At 38.4% G+C, this 21,082-nt stretch overlaps 1 protein-coding gene across 3 annotated transcripts in view; it reads right to left on the bottom strand.

The window, feature by feature from the left end:
• LOC116724175 (netrin receptor UNC5D-like) overlaps window positions 1-21,082 on the bottom strand; it is a 228,829-nt gene that overhangs the window by 107,048 nt on the left and 100,699 nt on the right. For all 3 annotated transcript variants that reach the window (XM_032569633.1, XM_032569631.1, XM_032569632.1), the window contains exon 2: window positions 6,188-6,394. In XM_032569633.1, coding sequence (XP_032425524.1) covers window positions 6,188-6,394 — 207 coding nt within the window. The remainder of the gene's footprint in view (window positions 1-6,187; window positions 6,395-21,082) is intronic.

The following is a 21,082-nucleotide window of genomic DNA, read 5'->3' as shown; positions in this document are numbered from 1 at the left end:
TAGTAAAATAGATAGATAACTAGATAGCTGTATAGATTATTTACAGATTGGTTACACTGGACAGTATTTTGGGGTAAAATATGGAACATAGGCTAGCACTTAGGTACAACAAGCTCTCCAGATTGTTTTAAAACTCCTTATAAAAAACATTGTAATGTGACCAAATGTGAAACAGTTCAAGTTATTAATTCGGCATTAATGGATAAATGCAGAATTATCCATTAATAAAAGAAACACAAGAGAGGTGTTGGGGACTTTCATGGTGTGTGAAGGCGTGTAAAAGATGTTTGTATGCAAACAGGGGAACAGGATTAAGAAGGACATATTTCTTGACCACTTTTTAAGTAAACCATGTAATTTTTATTGAGCATAAAATGCTTTGTCTCCGATGTAAAAGACTAGGTTCAATAAATTGCAAAGCATCTGGTATGGTTAGCTTGATTTCCATCCATCTTTTAACAATTTGACTATATACCCTCATCTAATTGTTATATTTTGTACATATTTATCGCATCAGCATTGTTTATTTCCAGTTTTTCACACCATATTTCGTGCTGCTACGTTTGGTTTGTTACGGCTCTTTGCAGTAAGGTGAGCCTGCATCCTGTCAGCAGGCCAGAGCCTGGTCCTTCAGGTCGATCATAAAGAAGCACCAACGGCCAGAAAAAAAGGGCCGAAACACAACACATCAGTGAGCTGTTGAACCGATCACAGTCATGGTCACGGTCAAAATTTGCTGACAGGTATTGTCTCAATAAATCCTGATTTTTTTTGTGTGTGCGTCTTTCTGGTTCTAGAGCCGAGTGTTAGGACACATTTCTTAAACGCACTAGTCGAATAACTGCTCATGCAGTGATGTTAGTCAGTTTTAATATGGAAATGCAAATTTCATTTCACTAATTCAACAACCAGCAACATATATATTGAAAATATCCAAAGATAAAGGGCTGAAAAATGAAATCTCTGAGCTTTGCATCCATAAATACACTGGCGCATACATATTAATTTTGCCACTCTCATAAACTCTTCCACTGCTCTTGCACTGTTTACATAACAGAGACAATGAGCTAATAAAGAACCACTTACACTAAAGCTGAGCAAGATCAAAGAACACTTTATGTAACAGGATGAGGAGGAAGTTATGTAGGCCAAGACGACCGTTAACAAGTAGCGATGATCATGTTAACAAAATCAAGACAAAATGTAGCATTTCATTAGCTTAATATAAAATAGATCAAACACAACATTACATTCTTAGCATGGTATAATCACAACCAATACTTGGGGTAGTCTTGAAATAAGAATTAAAGATGTTTCATCATTATTACATTGTGGTGGTTAGCATTTCATTGTTATTTTTTTTCTCTAAATTACTTGAGAATAGTGTTTTTAAAAAAAATGTATTATTATTATTATTCATATTACTGTATCTCACTGATTCCCTGGGAGTAGACAGACTAACAGTGTAAAGGAGAAGGAGGGACTGACAGACGGAGTTTGATGTCGGGTCTTTTATAATATGAAACAGCCAGACTCTGAGACAGGCTCCCTCCCTGGTGTCTGGGGGTAGTTTCTATGTGAGATCTCGAGCTTTGAATCAACTCGCTCCTTCATGCATCTAAAGATAGTCAAGACTTCTGGAGAGGTCCTGGCAAATAATTTCAAAAAATTAAATATTGAAAGAACAGCTGTTTTTTTTTACTCCGCTTCCTCTTAGCCCTCGGTACTCTCTGTTCTTGTCCGCCTCTCCTTTTGAAGAAGCTCTGATCTTACTGTTTTACAATACAGGCAGGTTAGGGTTTCTGGTTTTATTTTTTTTGTCTATTAATAATAAAAAACATCAGCACCATATGTTATTATTATTATAAGTATTTTTGATAATAAAAAATACTGCTTAGGATTTGTTTCGTATTTAGTTATGTGATCACATCTTCCCACCTTAGTGTCAAATCCTTTGCAAAGATGAGTCTACAGTTATTGTTTTCAGCTGTACTATTGAACACTTTCTGAAAATGAAACGTTGTAATTCTGCAGGTTGGCATTTCAAAGACATTTCTAAACATCAAGACAGTTTCACAGAGGATACAAGCTACTGCATGAGAAGATAAAATGTTTCCATGCACGATGATCTCCTACAAAGATTCAGAGTGCACAGAGGAAAGACATAGTGAAAGTAATGTATGGATGTGACATCGATTTTCAGTTATTTCTTATCAAAATACACATTTTAATCGAGCTACTTTAATCAAATCACAGCTGTACTAAAGGTAGAGCAAAGGTCCTAAAATGCATTCAGCTGGCATGTAAGAAATATGCAATCGCCTCCACTGGTAAAATAATTTACGACGCTACAGACTGCCTCTGCACATAATGTAGGGTTTAAATTCTAACTTTGCAAGAGCCGCCCTTCTTTAGCACTTTTTTTTTTACCCTTTCAGCTTGTCTTAAAGTGACAGAAAACAGCCTTGAGCACTTGCTGGGAACAGCTCATAAACTCAATTTCTTTGACAGAATCACATTTTTTTTCTTTGCCAACACTCGCATGTACTAAGGACTGATAAAAAAAAATACATTAATTTGAAATCTATCCTGTTCAATTCTCCTGCGTGCTGCGGCTAAAGGGATACATCCTGACAAAGTCCAGATCCCAACAGAGCTTGTTAGGTTATGAGATACACTCCTGCACAGCCGCTTTCCCCTTCCTGCATCTCTCCCAGAGGAAACCGTATGAATGTCGACATGGAGCCAGATGGAAGTAAAGCTATGAAACAACACTAGAGGCAGTAAAACTGTGGAGGTCCATTGTTAATTCTGGTGGGAGCTATTGCTTGCTGCTGTCTTTTAAGTGAACCATTAACACTGTTGCACAAATAACAGCAGCAAAGGAAGTGGTGCAAAAAACGGAGGTAATCCTGAGCGGACATCAAAACTGAAAAAAATAAATAAATAAACGAGTGTCCAAAAGGCCTTGTAACGCCTCATGACAGTATCCATACTCCTTTAGCTTTTCTGCTTTTTGTTTCATCAAAACAATGCACTTTAGTTTGTCGTAGTTTAATAGTCTAAACCTAAAATTGGGTGCAAGTAGTGGAAGAACAGTTTTCAAAATTCTTAGCAAATACATGTAAAGTGTTGCATAGGTTCGGCTTCTTTTTATCTTAAATTCATATATAAATTCAGTGCAGTAGTTGGTTTGAGAACACAAAAACACCACAATGAGCAAAGAACCAACAAGTCATAAAGTTGTAGAGAGGTTTAAAGCAGGGTTATCTTATAAACAATATTTTAAGCTTTAAGCATCTCATGGAGCATTGTTCAATGAAATATCCTAAAATACAAACAGCATGGCAGAACTAGGCTTGTCACAATAAAAGATTTTGCGGGACGATAAGTTGTCCCAGAAGTTATTCCAATAAATGATATTGTTTTGAGACTGTTTAAGTGATATATTGATAATGGAAATGCAAATACAGCCTCTCAAAGATCAATAAACTTTAATTTCAACAGAACATTTAACATTGGTACTGGAAGACATTTTAAAAATCCCAAAAAATTAACAAAACAACCAAAAACAAAGAATAAAATGAATACCGAAGTGTCTAAAAATAAAATGTCCCTTAAAAAAAATGGGCTGCTTGAGACCAATGAGTCAGACTGAAGCATTTTGTCATCCAGACTTTGAAATAGCTAGAGATGATAAAAAAAAACAATCATGCAAATGGAAATGATCAAGCTTGTTCTAATTTATAACGCAATTAATTGAGCTACTGCTTATTACGACAGGCCTAGACACAGACAGCCTACCAATACATGGCAACTAACAACTAAATTCACAGGCTGGGCAAGGAGAGTATTGATCAGAAGCAAACAAGAGGCCCATGGCAACTCTGAAAAAACAGAAAATACCAGGTGAGGGAATCTGTAGACGATAAAGCTATCGGTTGTGAACTCCATAAAAGTGCTTTTTACGCAAGAGTAGCAAGAATAAAGCCTTATAGTTGAGAGGTAGCCACAATAAGCCGACTTCACAATTTGCCACAAGCCATGTAGGGAGCACAGTAAACGTGTGGAAGAAAGGGCTCTCTTCAGACAAGACTGAAGCTGAACATTTTTAGTAAAGCTACAAATCCAAACAAGAAGGATCTGTTGGCTAACATTAAAAAAAAACAAACATGTGGAGGCACAAAACTGGACAGTTTATCTCCATTGTGAAACATGGTGGTGGCAGCATCATACTGTGAGAACAGAAGGATCAGATTTGAGTTTCACGTTTCAGCAGGAAAACAACCTTAATCTCCTAAAACTCAAACTCGTATTTCCCCTTTGATATTTGGGCTGATTTTTTATTGCAATAACAACAAATGACCTTTTTACAAGATGTAGTTTCTGAGAGAAATTGTGTTCTTCAAAGCCTCAACCTGGGCTGCCTACAAATACATGCAACCCTTTTCAGATTTCTACTTGAATAAACATTGAAGGTGCAGATGTTTTCCTCCTCTTCACAATTGTGTACTACTTTCTGTCACATAAAATCACAAGAAAATACATTAGTTGTGACATGTGAAAATGTGAGAAAGTTCAAGTCAAATGGATACCTTTGAAATTAACTGCATTTAGTATTCTTTTCATGTAAGCATACAAAAGGACCAAACAACAAACTACTGTCAAACTGGATTTTTAAAAAAAAGGAACTTTATTGTACCTTATCTAACTTATCACATGGAAAGACACAATTACAGCTCCGGTGCATTGTTGGAAAATGTTTATGTTTTTTAGTTTGATGTATAAACATGAGAGGATTCTTTCTCCCATCCCCCTCCCTCTTTGGGATGATGCAACAAAAACAGTCCAAGGACTCGAAGAGGAACCATTTTCCTTGTGGTTTTAATGGATTCACTTGAAGTTAAGACAACAACAACAACAACAGCAGCAGCAGCAGCGTTTCAGCAAGTTGCATCACTTACAGGAATCATATGGAGTTCAAAGTCTCATGCTAAAACTAAACAAGTTGGCTCAAACGTCACTTTAGTTTAGATGAATTGTGACACGTGGTGTAATGGGAAAAGTATTTTGTGAACATTGTCATGAGGCCACATTGGAAAAGGTTAATAACTGAAAATGTCATCATCATACAATTACAAAGGCGTGACTTTACATGAATGCCAGCACGTTACGATGTTATTACCAACTTTTGTTCTGGACGCCAAAATCCATTCTCAGATTGGTTTTAGAGGAAAATAACACAAAAAAGGTGATATGTTAAACTTCCACACAATTTCCTCCTAACCTTAGACAAAGCCGTGGGCTCATTCTTGGTCTTCTCCATACATTATTCATCAGTTTGGGTGAAAGGTAGAAACAGAAGAAAGCGGTAGAAATCAACACTCAAAGAGTCCTAATCTAAAATCCAAATAAAAAATCTGCTGAAAAATTACAAAGCCCTTCTTGCTTCTTCTTTTTTTTTTTTTTACTCCTTTTTGCTGGATTTCAACCTGGAATTTGCATTCATTCAGTTAGCAGATGCTTTTATCTAAAGTGACTTGCAAGGAACTACATTCAAGCCTCAGCACACCAAGTGCCTCTGGCATACACATTATGTGCTATTTAAAAAGAGACAGTACAAGTGGAACAGGTACAGAAGTGCAAATGGAGAACAGGTTAGGTGGGCTTGAAAGTGCAGGCGAAGGTTGAGATGACCATAGAGGACAATATTTATCAAAGTAATTCAGTGGTTGGGAATGAGCATGAAAGTGGATTATATGACTGAGCGGGGTGCAGACCCCACTGTTATTCTATGGGCATGGGTTGTTTACTTCAGTGTGAGTCTGCTGGGTGACTCATGTCCCTTATTGGTGGATTTAACATCAGACATGTAGGCATATTGTGAACCACTTGCAGAGGTTTCACAGTGAATGCTGAGAGAACTGCTAGAAGAGGATGTGAACAGTAGAGACCAACCTGCAGCAGACAGTGGTGCTTCTAAATGCACAGCAAATTAATTCAACCCTGCAAGCTCTTGGCTACTTTTTGCTCTTACATTGCCGACAAATGAAACGCCAAATAAAAGAGAGTGTCAGGCTTTTTTCATTTTTGGACTGTTGAGACTATGCATCAACCAGCCAATTCCTACACGGCTGCCTTGCTTATCCTTGACCCACACATCATGTGTTCATTAAGGTTAAAATACCTGTCACGACGTCAGTGTGCTCTTGGGACATGTGCTGGCTCTGGTGAACCCATTCACCGTTGCACTTGAAGAAGATTTGGAGCGCGGGCCGGGCCTGACACCTGAGCTTGATGGGGTTGCTCTTGATGATGTAGGCATCGACGGGCTCCTCCAAGAACCGCGGCAGGGTCCCAGACTGGCCATGTTGCAGGGCTTCACCTCTGGGGCCTGTAGGGGGAAAAGAAATGAAAAGAAAAGAAGAGTGAAACGGAATCCATAAACAAAATGCATCGGATGCTATACTTGTTTATTTCTGGCAGTAAAACAATTGGTTTCAGACATAGTTTTCTCCAAAGTGCCAACATGTAGTTATCTTTTGATGAAGCAGTATTACAGTCCAGAACTAGTTTAACCAGTTTAGCAAATTTACCATTTTTATTTCTCGCCGTGATTGTGTGGTCTTGTCCCTCAAAAGGCCTCTGCAGTCACAAGATCTCAGTCCAATAGAGCACATTCACAACGTGGGCAGAACAAGAGATGTGCACCAGGGATGTGCAGCCATCAACAGCTACAAGACAACTACGGTACTCTTCCCACTAAACCACAGTTGCCCCAAATGAGTTGGCCTGCTTTCTCGATTGGTTTGAAGTCAGGACTTTGTGCATCCCAGTCAACTTTCTCCAAACAAACTCACACGTCTATGTTCCTAAACGAAGCACAACATTTTGGACATGTCACCCATACAAATGACTCCTAAGGTTTTGACAAAACAAAGTCCAGTGCCTTGGTTTAGCCACTGATGCACAGACATTTCAAAACTGAAAATGGTCATTTGGAGATTTTTTCTAAGCCTCTTTGCTGCAGCATTAAGTGCTCCTTTCACTAAAAGTAAGGACTCAAGTCGTTCCCTTGACAAATGGTGCCAAGCCAAAAGCTTCACCAAAATTCACATCATTAGTAACTTTCAAACAAAGACTTGTTCAACATATTGTCAGACAGAGGGCAGATTCACTCCAGCCTTGTTCAATCCACTTTAATCAGATTCTAGTTCGTTTGCCTAGAGAGTCTGGTACATTTGGGGAGGTGTGAATGTGCCATCGCACGCTGATGCAGACCAAAAAAAATGCAAACTCCGGTCTGCCTAAAAATCTAGGTCCCGGTTTGGTTGAAGTGAACTCTGGTATGGTTCAAATACATATGTGAATGCCAAGCAGACTAGAAACCTCTAGCGGGAAGCAGACTATAGCGCAAGGCATTCTGGTTGAATATAAGCAAAACAAACTTGTGAGTTTATTGTTAGCTGGAAAAATTGCTTGTGGTCTTTTACCAACAACAAAAGAGAAATCCTACAACCACTAAAATCTGACTCTGCTCTGTTTTTGCTTACATTTCACAAAGAAAGAAGTTGCACTCATGTCTTCATCAGAGATTTTCTTGTCTTTTATTTCAGTGGTTCTTGGTGCAGCTTCACCACATGTGAGGGAGGAACAGGTTTTTCAAGGATTTGGATCATTTGACACAAAGCAGTGTGAAAGAGAACAGCAGCAACACCAGCTGAAAATGTAACAAATGTTGCAATTTTTGTCCCCAATCGAACCGTCTCTACTGGACTATCAGGTGTGAAAACACCCAGAGAGACATGATTGATAGAGTCCAGTGGTGCCAGGCTTCACTTAATTGCATCTGAGGTTTGACACTACACTTGGTGATGTAAGGTATAATGCACCTCCTTGGCAATTTTTCTTTTTTTTTTTTTATCAAACTCTTTACCCATTGCTCTTGCTGTAACCTGAAAAGACTGAAGCTATTGACTGAAACCATTGACTTTACACACAGTTGGTGATTCAGCATTCGTTTTTCCCAGTATGTAATGACGGCACACAGAGAAGTCAAGGGAATTTGTAGTTGCAAGAACATTTCACAAAGGAGTTTATTCCACAGGTGCCATCTTATCACAGTAATATGCCTTAAGTTGCAGAACCCCTTGCAGCGACCTTTCTGTTCATAAGAGTTTATAGAAGCATTTTACATGACACGGCGCCTCTGGCCAGGAGAGTGATTGCAACAATAAATTCAATGATTTGGATGGGTGTCTCAATAAATATGGTGTGTTACTTGCATATGAAGCATAAATGGATTACGCTTGAAATGTAACATCCTCCCGAATACTGCATCAAAGTAGTCCTTTGAAACTGCAATAGTAGGCATATCATTAAGATGACGACTGTGATTTTTTAAATATTGTGCAGCTCTATGTTTGCAGTGATGAACATATTTCCATTTAAAGCGAAGGTTGATCTACATCCATAAACAACGCTTTGATCTCAGACGTCGGTCCTCACTAAAACAGTTACTTCAGTGGAGGAACTCGCAGACAAGGTGCTGCAGCACATTAACAGTCATTACTCCCGCCTTCCTCTGCCTGTTTCAGTCGGCGCACGTTTTTGCTGCTTCTGAGTCCCACAACTGTAATTATACTCTGACTAATCCGCTAGTTTGGTGGAACATCTTTCATGCAAGTGTGAAGAGTTTATTGAGGCAAACCATCCCATACACTCTCACCTCCCCACTGCACACTCCATGTTTCCCCACAGTGATGGCTGTACCTCTGAAAAGCCCATCAGGATTAGGGAACCCACTCTCTCATTTTCTTCTCCCCCCCACCCCTCTCCAGCTAATCCCATCCTCCTACCTTTCCTTGCTGGATGTCTCCTGATGGAGGGAAATAGATAAAAGACACTCTGTGATTCCCCGGCTGTGAAAATCACAGAACTTGCTCGCTGTTCGTCTACCCCTCTGTGGGACGCGTTCGCATTCTCTGCCGCGTTCGTGGAACGGGAGCTGAACAAAGAGACATGCTTTTAATTTCAAAATGTCTAGCCCCAGGCAAGCTTTTCTTGTTTGGAGTGCTCCTCTTTGTTTTGCACGGGCAGAACTGACACGGTGTGTTTGTGTTTGGATGGATGCAAAACACAGACATGACTTTGCATCGAGGCAACGGTAGATGAGAACAGGAACACCCAAATACAAAGGCTGTCAATCCCAGTTAAAGCCATTCGCAATTATGACATCTGATAAATGGATCGGGTCCCATGTTATTTTGGCCTACCGACAGGAAAGTTTAACACCGGTGACTATTACAACTAAATGATATCAACATTAGAGATGATTTCAGATTTCGTTGCCGTTAGCAGTCTGTTCACTGCTCTGATTTTTCTCTTCCATATTTCCGCTGGGATGTTTCGCGGCAGACAGATTAAGAGAGACACATGAAAGGAAACTGGTGCCATTTAACCCCGGGCTGGTGTCGGCATGTGAGGCTTACAAGCACTCAACTGTCCCTAGAAACTGCATAACATTGTCTCCGGTCATGAAATTGATGAATATAAATCACAAACAGCAGCGCGGAGTAGCGGCGGCAATATTTATGTTGCAGCGTACTATTTTAAACCATACTGTGATAAGGCTCCGCGGAGCAGTTTCGTGAAGAAGTGTGATGCCGCTTGACATTCTCACAACATTCTCTCATTTACATCCTGGGGTTGGTGCAGGGCAGTTATTGGTTCATCTTACCACAATATGTTTCCCCACCGCCATTCAGGAGACCGCTGAGGCCTGTGCTTCACAGTTTTCAGAATGATCTACAACCAATGCTTCCGTCTGGCAATAACACATAAGGGGCACAGATACATTTAGCCAACTCAGAGAGAAAACAACATATCACTGCCAAAGGGCTGAGTGATGGCTCTATTTTCTTTCCCTTTCTCTGCCTCTGTGTCTGCCTTGCACATAAAGGCTTCTACAGGAAATACACGCTAGTCGTGAAGCAACTTGTCAGGAAGCAGGCACGTTTTTGTCAGACGGAGCAAACACTCGATCTCTTTACATGCTAAATTAAAAAGTCGAGGAAACTCAGCGACAAAAACATATTTCATTAAAGGGGGATACAGGTACATAGTGCCATTTTATACCACAATCAAATAACTGTTACCTTTGGTTGTAATGTAAGTGCTGCATGTCGAAACAACATCAAAAAAATTTGACTTCAAATCATAGCCGTGTCTGATGCCTTGAAATTGGCCTGTCTCTTTAAGAAGATCCTATTGTTTCAGACACTCTGCCTTCAGCACAACTCAGCAATGCCTCTCCATGCAGTCTACAAGCGTTGTTAGGAGCATTGTAGTTTTTATGATAAAGTCAGCAGACCTGCAATTCTACCAGGTGTTTGGTAATTACTGCTGCTGCTAGTCTGGAGGAGCATATTGGGTAAATAGGCGCCGCTTTGCATGAACAAGCATTAATGATGTTATAACATGATATAAAGCTCAATAAAATAAAATCATACATACATACATATACACCCCCCCCCCCCCCACACACACACATACATATGTTATAAAAAGCAGATTTTGCATCATAATGGAAATACTCCTTTATATGTCAATTTACATTGTACTGTGTCCTCTCAAAGTATTTCTTATATGTGTTCAACATTTTTCAGTTTCATCACATCCTAACCAATAATCAGGCAAGTTTAAAATAGGTTTTAGGTCATCAACTTATATTAAAAGCTTTGAACATCTATTGAATTTTGAACACTGAAACTTAAGATATAGTGGTCATCTTAAGGTGACTGACTTGGCAAAGAGAATGTTGTTGAGAGAATCAGCCAAAAGTATTGGAGGAGCTCTGAGGCTTACGGAGCTCAGGTGAGATAAATTGTCTATAGGATTAATATTAGTTAGACACTCAACAAATCTGTCATTTATGGGAGAATGGCATAAAAAAGTCGGTGCTGAAAGGAAACCATGAGAAATCCAGATTCACAGTCAAAAATCTAACTGACATGTTTCGACTGGGGTTGTTACTGTTATGTTAAAAAAAACTGAGCAATTCAACAAATACAAGGCAGAAATGTTGGTTTCTAGATGTGTCAACCAGGTAGACCTGCAGCTGTAACTGTATGCAGAGGTTTGCTACTACCACAAAAAAGAAATTCTGATAAAAACTATATTTTTTTGTCGAAATATGATAAAATAAGCTGTTTTTTCAGTGCACTGTGGTAACAGTTCTGAGAAAAATACCTTTCTTTGTATTAGAAATCACCTCCTCAACATTATGTGCTGTTTGTAATATCTGATTAAGTTTTATATGTCATCACATATATTGCTTGGGTCTTGTGCTGCAGACAGAACCGTTTACGACTTGCAGTATCTTTTGTCTTGAAAATCTGCAGAATGTGACTGGCATAATTTCCTGCAATAATTTTCAGCATTTTGCTTCATTACCTTTATAAATCTTTCACCGTTAAACGTCTCTTCACACATTCACGGCGTATCTACGAGGTTTGCAGTTACCGACCCGTTCTGATTGAAGGAACCGCCAAGATTGCCCCTGTCTTCTTTAGCCTGAAGGACGAATTGTCAATGACTTATAAAGCAAGTGTTACATTTTGAATTTTCTCTCTGTCTTTCTCCTGCAGTACATAATAGCTTGAGTAGGTCTAAAATTCAGAGAGGATGCTTGATCAATCAACCGAGCAAAAGAGTAAGAACAGGAAAAAAAAACAACATTTTTCGACATGTACAACTCATGTCAGGTTTGTGCTCTTTCAGACAGAAAGTGGATTGTGCTGCAACAAGGTCAACCAGTTCCATAAAGAGTCCAATCAGACAGTATAGCAGTAATTCTACACACATTATGGAGTGCTATTTGGCAATAAAATTGTGACAGGTGAATAATTTTAAACAATGCGATGACAAAAAACTGACATTTTGATGTTTCTGTGAGCAACATTTAAGTTGGTAAATAACAGAAGACAGAATTTATTGTTTTATTGTGAATCATTAAATTGAAAACCAATTAATGAAGCACTGAAAATGCATAATTAGGACAAAAATGTATGCAGAAATTCAGAACAGAGTTACATGGTGAAGTACATTTGCCTATTGTATCAGATCGCAAAATATCTTTAAAAAACGCATCCCACAGAAACAATTCAAAGCAACTCAATCCTATGATAAACAGTACTTTACATACTATGCATGTGAAACCAATACTAATAGTTTTGGTAAATTCCCAAGACATTCGTTGACATTTGCAGAAAATGTCAATGAAAACCACTGATAACTGTTGCCTTACATCTTAGAGCATCTTTCGAACAAGTTGGAAAGATGAACAAAGACTTCAATCATCTGACGTTTCATCCATAGCTTGAGCTGATCTTGGCTCTGCTGACGGGATTCGGTTTGCACTAGAAATCAAAATGGAGGAGAACAACTCATGGGAGAATACCTGTGCTATGGTTGGGTAAACTATCTAAAGGTTCAGGACGTTTACTACATGTGCAAAAAAGAATCCAAAGCAATCCATGTCAAACATTTGCTATTACCCACCTCAAGTGTTGAGATTTGAAAATCTAATAGTGTCTCACTGAGGAATTTGGATTTACAACTGAATATCTCAGTCCAATCCAGAAAGCCCTGAAGGTTGAGATTCTGTGGCAGACGAAGTTTAGAGATATTTACACTCACGTCATTATAAGGTCAACATTCAAACCAGATCTGCTGAAGCAGATCCCTTCCAAGAGAATTTATGAGGATGGAAAAATGTTCACGTTTGCTTTTGAACCTACAGTAACCGATGAATTACACTTTAGTTCTGCTGTTTGCAGGTTTACTCTGTGAGTGTCAGCAATTTATTCGCCTCTTCACAGTACATTATTGTAATTGATCTGCTATGAAGAGAAGAGGACAAATTCAAAAATGAAATATTTACAAATGCTAAAGACTAATTATGCCTTTAATATTCTTTCCTGCATTACTTCCGCTGCATGTTAAACTCGTGTCAAGAAGAACCAGAGGCGTTGTGACTTGTTACTACTTCTGTTCATACAGCAGGCAAACTAAGGTGAAAATGATAACAGTTTTCCTACTTGAAGTCAGGTAGGTGTCAAGCAATGGAAGTGTAAATATTCAGTGCAGAATATGAGATGATTTGTTCCTCTTGCTGTATTTCAGCAACTTGTGCAAATTTTAATTTTGGCATCAAGTCAGAGTTGAACTTTTCCAAAACGTTTTCTGTTTTATGCTGCACCTTAGTGACGGTTTTGCACAAACGTGTAGCAGCACAGGAAAAAATTTACAAAAATGCTCAATGTTAGGTTTCTATTCACTTCTTTAAAATGCTAAGTAGCTAAGGATGTCTATAAAAACAGAATCTTATTTTGTCTACTGAGAAATTCACCTTCAATAAAAGAATTTAAAAAATGTTTTACCTAAATAGATCACGTGCCAAATTAAAATGCCCTAATCTGTCACGGCATGAAAACACAACTAAATGATTTTTTTTAAGGTTTTATTTTTAAATAATGGATTTATCTATACATTTAATAAAAGTTAAAACATAAATACATATTTTCTTTATATATATATATTTGTCATGGATTTCTCCAGACAGTGAACCTCTCAGTTTTAGTTGTGGTAACAAAAAGTACATGCTTTGTATTCTGATGTAATGTTTATTGCTTGTATCATATTCTTTACTGAAATGCGTTTTTATGGTGCAAAGAACCTTGAAATGTGCTACAACAATAAACTTGTCTTGACTTTGCATGAGAATAGCTTTCGGCTGTGATTGATGAATGTTTTTTTGTTCCTGTGTGAAGTGAATGTCTTTGCACTAATTTAGGTGAACTGAAAGTATGTGAGCAAAAAAAAAAAAAAAAAAGTTTTTGTAACTATTTGTGCATCCCTTTGCTCTCAGGGTGGTGATTCCCCCCAGTTTTTATTAGCTTAATATATGGCAAGATTTTATGGCATGAAGAATAATGAGAGGGAAAGTTGTCAACACCAGAAAAACAAAACTTTTAATGTTTTCCTGTTATTTCCACACCATATAATAGAATTATACCTACCTTTTTTACTTTATATATATACAGTACAGACCAAAAGTTTGGACACACCTTCTAATTCAATGGGTTTTCTTTATTTTCATGACTATTTATAAGGCAAGAAATCCCACTTGTTTCCACTTATTAACCTGACAGGGCAGGTTGACCTATGAAGTGAAAACCATTTCAGGTGACTACCTCTTGAAGCTCATCAAGAAAATGCAGAGTGTGTGCAAAGCAGTAATCACAGCAAAAGGTTGTTGCTACTTTGAAGAAACTAGAATATAAGGGGTATTTTCAGTTGTTTTACACTTTTTTTGTTTAGTGCATATTTCCACATGTGTTATTCATAGTTTTGATGCCTTCAGTGTGAATCTACAATGTCAATAGTCATGAAAATAAAGGAAACTCATTGAATTAAAAGGTGTGTCCAAACTTTTGGTCTGTACTGTATATTGTTGTTGTTGTATCAACCTTCCAGACCTCTCAGGTCTTCTGGTTCTGGTTCCTTTAAATCTAGACTAAACCTGTTAGAGTTGCTTTAGCGACATAATAAATGAAACACTGACCAACATTTTCAGGTGTAACAATGGCACTTGGCAATATGTAATCTTAATGGTTTTCTCAATTGTTCACTGTGTGGTTTCTTCAATGACTTTGTACTTTTGTGTTTTTATGATGTGAAGAACTTCGAACTGTCTTGGTGCTGAAATGTGCTGCACAAATAAACTTGATTGATTGATTGATATATGGTATAAAAGGCAGGGAACCCCCACTTATCTCAACAACCATACAACAGTATTATGTATCATGGAGTAGCGCTTCGACATGGATTAAACAAATCATTTAATAACTTGCTGAGTTTCCCAATTAAGAATCAGCACCAAAAGTATTATTATTATTATTATTATTATATTTTTTAACCATAGTAACATTTCCCTACCAGGTTTACAAAACGAGGTGTACAATTTCCTGTTAAAAGAGAAACCTATTTGTAGATCTGATATTCATTATAGTCGCCTTGTTGTAAACAGTGACTTTTATAAAGTGTGTCCGTGTAAATACATGAATAAATACAGCTTGGCAGTGGTCAACACTGCATTAATTACATACACCCGGATGAGGTGGGCCCCTCATAGGCAGAATCAACACTAATTCGTGCAGCAGATGGATGGGCCAGTCTGAGGAGTAGAGGTGAAGCTAACAGAGGAGGTGGGGGTGGCAGAAGATTGCCGAAGCAGATGATAGGTGGGTGTTGAGGATAGTGAGAAGCACTGGGGGAGCATCTGTTCAGATCATACGTGTCCATGGCAAGAAGGTAGAGAGAAAAAAAATGCATTAATTCAGAAGATTTTCAAACATGTTGAACGTAAAATGCAACTACAGTCCCATCATAAGGGAAGTACTTTAAGAGACATTCAAAGAAATAGCTAAAAGTTGAATTACTCCACATTCTAACAACAGACTCTATGCTGTGTTAAACATGACTATGTGGGTCATGTTTAGTGTTCGTCACCCAAGCACATCAGGCTCTTCCCACCCAACAACCAGATGGTGTTTGCATCTCCTGGATGTACACAAACGCTCTCCGACGAATGAGGCGCGAGTAAAACTTCTGCACAGTTCCATTTCCTCCTTTGTTGTTAAGCAAAGCTTCTCTGTAACTTAAGACAAAAAGAAACTCCTTAAGATCTAAATCTCCACTCCAACATATGATGTCTGTTCTGCAGCACATGTCCGCTGTGACTCCCAGTCCCTTTAAAAACAACAACAAAAAAACTGCCTGGTCTCGACAGAAAGAGATGCAAGAGCGGTTTGTTCAAATATTGATGTGAAACCTCTCATCTGTCATCCCAGGAACCAACACACACACACACACACGCACGCACGCCCCCACACACACCAGCACATTTGACGCATGCGCTGATTGCATGTGTGCCACGACTTGAGCATTCCCAAGCAGAGACAGTTTTCCCGAAACACATGCCAGATGTCCAATCAAAACAAAAATAAACAAATGTTGATTCTGCCCTCATTCTCTGTTTCCCATTTATGCAACTTCTTCCCCCCTTGTGTTCATCTACGAAACTATTTTTTTTTTCCAAGTTAAACATCATCATTAATACCAAAGTTAGACTTTGTTCCCATCCATTTTACGGATCATCTAAGCTTATATTCTTGGTAAGTCTGGAGGAGCTAACGAGAGCCACACTTCTTTGTAGAAAACTTGTTGCAACTCCAAAAGACAAATTTGGACCCTGAACACACAGAGCCAGAGCTGAAATGGTTTAGATCAAAGCTGGTCAAAATGATCTTCTTTGCAATTCTTTAATTACTGTAAATAAAATTAGGCAGTAAGGATTAGAAACAATGAGAGGAAACGACGATGTGAGATATGCGTCCATAGCTGGTCTCAAATGTGTATCTAATTGTTTATAAGCCTTGTGATGTGCCACTATCCTTTCTAAAGGATTCTAAATAATTAATTCTAATTCTAATAATTCTAAATATGTTTCGAGACCATGCAATTTAGGCGACTCTTAGAGAAGCGGCCATCTTTGGCAGCACCCTGAGTCATGGAAATTGAAGCCAAGGATGCAAATAATAATAAAAAAAGTGATTGAAGGGCGTTGTTTAAAGCAATTTTTGCTTTTCGGCCTTTGCTAACTTTTCAGAAACTGCCAATTTGCTCCGACAAGACGCCTGCCACAAATAATTTGTTAAAAAAAAAACAAAAATAGCAAAAAACTCCCGTCTGTGAATCTCTGTAGACCTTGTAATGCAGCCCATGGGAACTCACTGTGCTTAGGTGGCATCAAATAATAGGGCCCTTAAAATGTCTCCTGGGTTGCTTCCTGTGGCTGGAGGAGTTTTGTTGCAAAATTGAAGGACCACAGAAAAAAAAAAAATAAAAAAAAATTGGGGGTTAATTTGTAAAAAAACCCAAAAAAACAAACGGCAATAATTGCATCTGTGTTGACCAGAATGTATTCAGAGATCAGGATTTAATTAGTCCATATGCTAACGTTGTATAATTGGATTCACAAACTTAGCTGTTTTTTTTTTTCTAATAAAAAAAATATTGTGACCTGGTTTGCTTCGTGTTGTCATGACTCCATAAAATCCCTCTATGAATTCATATTCTGCTTCTCTAAAAAGCAACAGCAAAAACATGTTTGTTTCCAAAAAATCATACTACTGTCTTTTGTTTTGTTTTTCTGCCGCTGTGTGGATATACCATTAAGCACGCACACAACCTTAGTGCGTGCATGCGCGCGTGTGTGTGTGTGTACAGTTTGTGTGTACGGCATACAAACACCCAGGTGGTATATGTGTCTTCATCGGTGTTGTGACAGCCTGCCAGCCTGGTTTTGGCAGCTGAGAGATAGTGCTTCCCTCAGCTCTCCCGATAATCAAAGAGTAAACATACTGAAGCAAAAGTGGGTTACCTGGATGTCAAACTGACAAAAAAAACTCTATAATATCAACCACCCTTCTATAGGACTTGTTCACTCTCAGATTGATATTAAGAGGGAAAACAACTTATACCAATAAATGGCACATGCATTTGCCTTTCGTGTTCAGTATGTCGGTGATCCCTCTCCAAGACTTTTCAGCCACTAATTCACACGAGGAAAGGTGGCTAAAAAATACAGTATTAGAAATAAGCTACGGACTTGAGTATTTTTTTTCCCAGAGTGTGGAGATAATCCCTTCCAGATCCGGCCAAAAATGTCGCCTTTTCTTCACCGAAAAATGCTTCGCCATCAATAGTGAGCCGCACCGCGTTGGATAAAAGCTCTGTTCTTACATGCGACAGTTATGCCTGAACTACTTTTTAGGTTGTTGTTTTTTTCTATTACAAATATATCAAAATAGGACTTACTGTCTGAGAGAAATGATGTGTTCATTCAAGCTTTGTTGTTTCCTTTGAAGAGCAAAAGCTGGCAGAAGTTGGATGGATGGAGTTGATGGTGTCATACTTAGTTCTTGACTTATAAGGACTCTGGATTTGCAAAATGACGGCACAATAAAAAAAAAAGAAGTTGTTAAGATTTGCATTAGCCAGAAATAAATACAAATATGGTAAGACAATGATATGTTGAGGAGAAATAAGTTCTAAATAATCTAAGTCTCCAAAAAGTATTTATCTCCCTTAACATTTTCACACTATGTCACATTAAAAAGCACCAAACTCTCTGGGAGTGTATTATGAGACCACAACAAAATACATAACTGTGATGCAGAAGGAGGAAAACAGATGGTTTTCAAATTCATACTATAAAAATTTCAAGTGTGGCACGTATCTGTATTTTTTTTTTTTTGTACCCCTCCAGGGGGTCTTTTGTGGGCTCTAGTGTCCCTTATATGACAGTAGGCTGACAGGAAACGGGGAAGGAGAGGGGGAAAGACATGCGGCAAATATCGTCGGGTCCGGGAGTCGAACCCGCGACGGCCGCGTCGAGGACTCAAGGTCTCCAAATATGGGTCGCGCTAACCGCTACGCCACCACGGCATGCCCCACGTATCTGTATTTTTAAACTCTTTTTAAAATTATTTTGAAAAAAAAAATGGCGCAAACATTTTCCTTCCTGAGTAATCTACTACCACGAGAACGCTTTTCCTCAACATGCATGATGGTCGGAGTCGACTGGGATACGCGGAGCTACATAAAGGGCCGTACTGGAAGAAAAGCTGCGAAAAGACGTAAAGCGGAAATGAAATATACCATTCTTTTGATATAAACCAAAAGAATGGTTTATATTAAATAGTATTGTCATGTGTTTCAATGGGGTAGTCAAAGTTCAGACAACGGTTCTTTTCAGATTATGTGGCAAGGTTTAAAAATGTATGTTCACAGATGCTCTCCGTCCAATCAGACTCAACCACGTTACAAATATACCCTACGTTGTGATGCTCCATCACATAAAGTCTCAATAAGATGCAGGTGTAAAAATTTGAACAAGTATGCAAGGCACTATAAGAACACTTCTATAATATATTATATGCTCGATATAATTTGGATTTTACAAAAATATCAACAAGCACGAACATCGAAAACAGGAAACAATATCTACAGATATTAAGTGAGATTGAAATTAAATGGAGTCATTTTAACCTTTCTCACCTCTTCCGTGAGTTTAATTAACATTAACAATAGAGAACCAGGGTGACATGCCAAGCAATCTTCAAACTACTAGACGATGGGATTATATTCCCTTTCTCTGCCCGTATCGCATGACCAGCGCAGTCACTTGTGAGTGATGGCGAACGGAGATACGGTGCGCCTTTATTAACATGTTGTATCCGGCTGAATTATTACTTCATCTATCAAAGCTCTCTCGCTCCACTTTTGCTCCGGCGTCGTTTAGAGCCGCAGCCTCTGTTGACTGGCAGTGATAGCAGACAAAAGAACATAATTGCTTACTTACTCCTTCCCATATAGGCTTTGATTCATTTGATCTTTTCTGACAGAGAAGAGACAGCGACATAATTAGAAGCATTGTGTGACGCATGCGACTTTGGCTGCGATCACGCCGGCATCCTGACAGCTCTCTCTAATGTGAGTGCACTTTGTAAGGAGTCTTCATAAATAAGTGAGATTCCAGAAAACAATCCTCCCAATAACTCTTTTTTTTTTCTCTCTCTCTCACTCACTTTTCCTGAGAGCTTTGACTGTGACCACAGATGCGAGTGGGACTTTATTATTAAATGGATTTATGAATAAATTACCGCTGTGTGGCCCTTATTCGAGGGGAAGTCTGAAGTATCAAAATTTATTTCCATGAAAGCAGTTTTGCATTATTAATAAATGTTTGGGAGTGAGGAAAAAAATGTGGTACATAAAAAAAAAAAACTTAAGTCTTCAGCAAAAGACTTGGGGGAAACTCATTCTGTGTTGTCATTAATAATCACTTGGTATAATGTGCTAGACTGATGGTGGAAGGCAGCATATTGTCGAGTTGTTCGCCTTTTAACTTCCATTTAAAACGTAAAGTTGCAGCGGATCCCGCAGGTGTAAAAATTAGCATATCTTAGTTCAACTTTTTTGCTCCTTTTACAGAGAACTTGAGAGAGTAAACACTCCAGCTCTTGGCCTCATGTTAAATGTTTTTATGTGTTCTGGGTTTTTATTGCAAAAACGTTATTTGGCAAAGAAAAGGCATTCAAAATGATGCACTATTTTCTCTAAATGTGCTACAATATCAGATGATAAAGTCTCTATAAACATTTTTACCTTAGGGATGATCACACACCAATCCTAAATTAAAAAATGTAGAAAAAAGTTTCCCTCTGACTGGTATGACAGTCCACATCCTTAGCAACTAGCAGGAATAAATGGTTGTTATGGAGTGAAGTCGGCCCCCCCACCTTCTTCAAATCAGAAAAAAATGGTGTCAAACGTTTGTGTTGGTTTGTGCCGCTATCATTTTAAAGATATTAAGAAATGTTTCCAGAGGTCATTAAAGGTCAACCAGCACCCCACTACCTTCTGCAAATCAGACACAATTGGTGTCAATCAATTTCACTATGTTTGTGCAGCAAAAATTGGTGCTGCTTTGACTTTGAAGATATCAATGGGAGTTTAAAAAGTCAACAGGTCAACACCCCACCCAACCAAATGCTATATAATCAAAAAAAACCTTAATTTCACTAATTTTATCAAAGCCAAAGCAGCACAATCAAAACATTTTGCTGCACAAACACAGCCAAGTTGATTGACACCAGTTTTGTATGATTTGCAGAAGACTGACCTCTCATGACCTCTGGAAACATTTCATAAAATCTTTAAAATGATAGCGGCACAAACAAAAATTTTAGCTGCACAAACCAGCACAAATGTGGCACAGACGTTTGACACCATTTTTGCCTGAGCTTCACTCAGGTTTAATTTGGATGTGGATTGCTGTTTTGTCACAAAATGATAACCCATCAAGTTCAGCTGATGTTCTGCCGTTATGACTGAGTTTTCCCAAACAAGCCTATAAAGTCCTCTGCTAAACAGCATACAAGCTGCTCACAAA

This window comes from Xiphophorus hellerii, chromosome 8 (genome assembly GCF_003331165.1).
Source record: "Xiphophorus hellerii strain 12219 chromosome 8, Xiphophorus_hellerii-4.1, whole genome shotgun sequence".
Lineage (NCBI taxonomy): Eukaryota > Metazoa > Chordata > Actinopteri > Cyprinodontiformes > Poeciliidae > Xiphophorus > Xiphophorus hellerii.
This window is presented reverse-complemented; position numbering and strand designations above follow the sequence as displayed.